The 3,415-nt window shown below is 37.8% G+C and overlaps 1 protein-coding gene across 1 annotated transcript in view; it reads right to left on the bottom strand.

The window, feature by feature from the left end:
• The window catches only part of NAA20 (N(alpha)-acetyltransferase 20, NatB catalytic subunit), a 45,490-nt gene that overhangs the window by 16,846 nt on the left and 25,229 nt on the right, over nt 1-3,415 (bottom strand). The window contains exons 3-4 of the mRNA XM_006895647.1: nt 2,338-2,428; nt 1,466-1,601 (exon numbers count right to left, since the gene is read on the bottom strand). Of these exons, the coding sequence (XP_006895709.1) occupies nt 1,466-1,601; nt 2,338-2,428 (227 nt within the window). The remainder of the gene's footprint in view (nt 1-1,465; nt 1,602-2,337; nt 2,429-3,415) is intronic.

The raw sequence follows: 3,415 nt of genomic DNA, 5'->3' as shown, positions 1-3,415 counted from the left end.
TTAGGGCTGTTGTACATAGGGTTGCTATGAGTCGCAAACGACTCGACTCGATGGCACATAACAACAATAACAACAAGCACATTAACCCCATCCAGAGAGTACATAATGAATGTGTTCACCATAGAGCAATGCCTTAATGTTGCTATTTTAATTGTTTAGGGGAAATGTACATTGAAAGCAGAATGACAAATTACTAGTTTGAAGGAATTCATAAACTCAGCATTAGATTGTACCACATTCCTCTTGATGACCTAACATCTTAATGAAACTAAGTTTCTGGCAATTGCTATTAATTTCAGAAGTCAGTACCACATAAAAATATGAAATGTCAATGCACCTAGTGGTGCTAGACCTGTTTCCAAGGCCTGAAAAATTGCTCTCACTGCCCAGCGTGCACACAGATCCTATGAGCGGCAACCAGAGTTATTTAAGAACTAAATCAAGATACTTTTTCTTTTAATTATTTTTTCCCCAAACAGCTATTAGGCTAAGCCATAAATACATACTTGGTAAGCTGTAAGCACCTAGCTGCTTAAGACTGAACTGTTAAGATACTTCTTTTGGCCTATGGACACTGAGGAAAAAAACTAAATAAAAAATGAGACACCCCCCCCGCCCCCAAGACAACACAGGGTGGCTTACAGTTTAGGAGCTCAACTGCTGACCCAGCGACGGGCAATTCTAATCAACCAACTACCCCAGTTTCCTCCCAGGCTATTTACTGTGTCTGTAAAACCCCTAGAGGGTTAGCTGAGACAGTTCCAACTTGATCTAGTACATATCAACAATAACAAGGGCAAAATAAACAGAATTTTGGAATAATGAACATAATGTCAAGACTGAAAAAAAAGAACAATTTAAAATGAAAAAAGAAAATATAAATAAACAACAAAAACCTTGACCCTCCCTCCAGTGAACATTCTCTAGCCAAACAACAAGCAAGTCAATAAAGCAAACAACAAACACCAAAAAGGAACATACTCCTCAAAAAAATTAACCACATGAGCCTAAAAGGGCAACATTTGCCCCAAACAGGGCATCCAAGGAATACCCAGGAAGAGTGCTTGCTGTTCATGGAGGAAACTAATTAATGTTATAAAATGTGTATAAATTGTTATCAGAAAATTACTCTGGAATGTTTGACACACACACATTTTTAAAAAAACCACAAACTACACCTATTAAATCCTACCAGTTACTCAAGTTATATATAGCGTGACAATTCACTCAAACACTGTCTTAATTTTTCCCTATGGCAAAACAGAGAAAAGAATGCTCTGATAATTTGACAGAATTGTGGACTGTAGGCAGCTATAAACGAAATTCCTGTAACCTATAAAGCCCACAGAAATTTAAAGCTGATCAAGAAATTTAACCTACCGGAAGATCAAGAAGTCCACTAAGAAAAAAAGGGAAAGGATACGGTTTATAAAACATTATGTGTATTTGAAAAATAGAGCCTCACCTTTCTGAAATCTCCTCCAGCAGCTCCATCAGCTTCGCTGCCAACCCGAGACGTCGGAATTCTGGGGCAACAGACAGAGCTGTGACATGCCCGTGCCATTCCTCCCTCGCCACAGAGCCTTCTGCTTTCCCCATGACTGCCAACCAAAGTTACATCCAGTTATACACAAACCAGGGGCACATGTTTATAACAGGAGAAATTAAACACAATGTTTTCATTTTTAAGTCACCTATTTAATGGCTAGTGCTTTTATTTTATAGTGTAATGTTAAATCTAGTTCTAGATTCAGTAGAGATTTTTTTTTTGTAAACTAGAATATTATAAGCATAAAAAACCAAACAAGCATATGCATGGGTTTTTGTTGTGGTTTTATTAATAAATTTTTATTCATTCCTGGTTTCACATTTTCTTCCCTTCTGTCTCCCACAGTTAACTTTGCAATGCACCTCTTGCTCCAGATTGTTATCTCCGTATGAATGTTTAAAATATTTATTTGAAGTGTGTATGTATGTATGTATATGTGTGTGAGCATTATGTAATATAACAGACAATCGGATTTCTGGTTAATCACAGTAACAATTTAACCCCTATAGCAAAATTAGCAAAAATTAGCAAAATTATGTGTAATATTGAATGAAAGTTTCAAGCAATCAGCCAAGCAATAACTGTTAGGTTCATTGCTGTACCTCAGGGCTCAGTACAGTCAACATCTAAAACCTACACATCAATAAATTTTTGAGTCATTGGAAAAAAAATATATTATAGGCTCCATGACTGTACAATACTTCAGTCCTCAATGAAAAATAATCAGGATGAAACCTTCAGAGTAAAACTTTACCTTCTCCCAAAAATAATTGTTTTATTATACTTACTATAGCCCATCAGTTCGCCACCAGGTGCTTCTGCAACGATGAAGTACTCTGGCCAGTGGGCAAGGTACTGTAGGTAAAAAGGAATCCCATACTGAAGTTATGTTAAAGAGTGAAATAAGTAAGTGGCAGTAAAAACATTTCCTATAAAATGTGCCCTTTGTGATTTTATCCTTGGTCAGACGGATTTCGGTAGTTATAAGAAATATTTTGAAGGAAAAAAAAAGTATTTTGATTAGTGATTTAGAACACATCATCGAATAGAAAGCTGAGCAGGACTGAACTTCCTCAGTAAATAGCTTTCTTCTTGATCGCAGTCTTAGCATCACATGGCTCTTCTCCCTGCACACTAGCTAGCTACCCCCTCTCCAGAAACCAGAGCACTTAGTCCTGATGCTTTCCCTAGGGCCTAGTGCTGATCATAGGAGATACTTGTTAATGCTTCTCAAATGCAAGTGAAAATTATAAATTCAACACTTAGTGCCTAATTTATACTAGATTTTAGCCAAGAGACTGTGAAAATAACTTTTAAAGTTAAGTACTTTTAGAAACACTGCATGGTTCAAAATTAGGAAGGGTGTATGCCAGGGATGTATCTTGTCCCCATACCTTTTCAGTCTTTATGCAGAACAGGTTATCCGGGATGCTGGGCTCTTTGAGGAGAAATATGGTGTCAAGATTGGAGGAAGAATCATCAACAATCTGCATCATGAAGATGACACAACCCTGCTTGCTGAAACTGAGGAGGACCTGAAGCACTTGCTGTGGAAGGTCAGGGACTGCAGTCTTCAGTATGGACTGAGAATCATTATCAAGAAAACAAAAATTCTCACTACTAGGCCGATTGGCAGCATCAGAATGGATGGTGAAGAGATTGAGATTGTTCACAGTTTTGGTTTGCTTAGATCCACCATCAACACTCTTGGCACCAGCAGCCAGGAAATTAAAAGACATATTGCAATGGGAAAGTCTGCGGTAAGAGACCTCTCTAAAGTGCTGAAGTGCAAAGATGTCATTCTAGAGACTAAGGTGTGCCTGATACAAGCCTTTGCAATCACTTGCTATGCATCAGAGAGCTGGA

The sequence above is a fragment of the Elephantulus edwardii genome, unplaced genomic scaffold (genome assembly GCF_000299155.1).
Source record: "Elephantulus edwardii isolate Elephantulus edwardi_28Jun2011 unplaced genomic scaffold, EleEdw1.0 scaffold00172, whole genome shotgun sequence".
Classification (NCBI taxonomy): Eukaryota; Metazoa; Chordata; class Mammalia; order Macroscelidea; family Macroscelididae; genus Elephantulus; species Elephantulus edwardii.
Note: the sequence above shows the minus strand (reverse complement) of the source record. Positions and strands in the feature narration are given on the sequence as shown.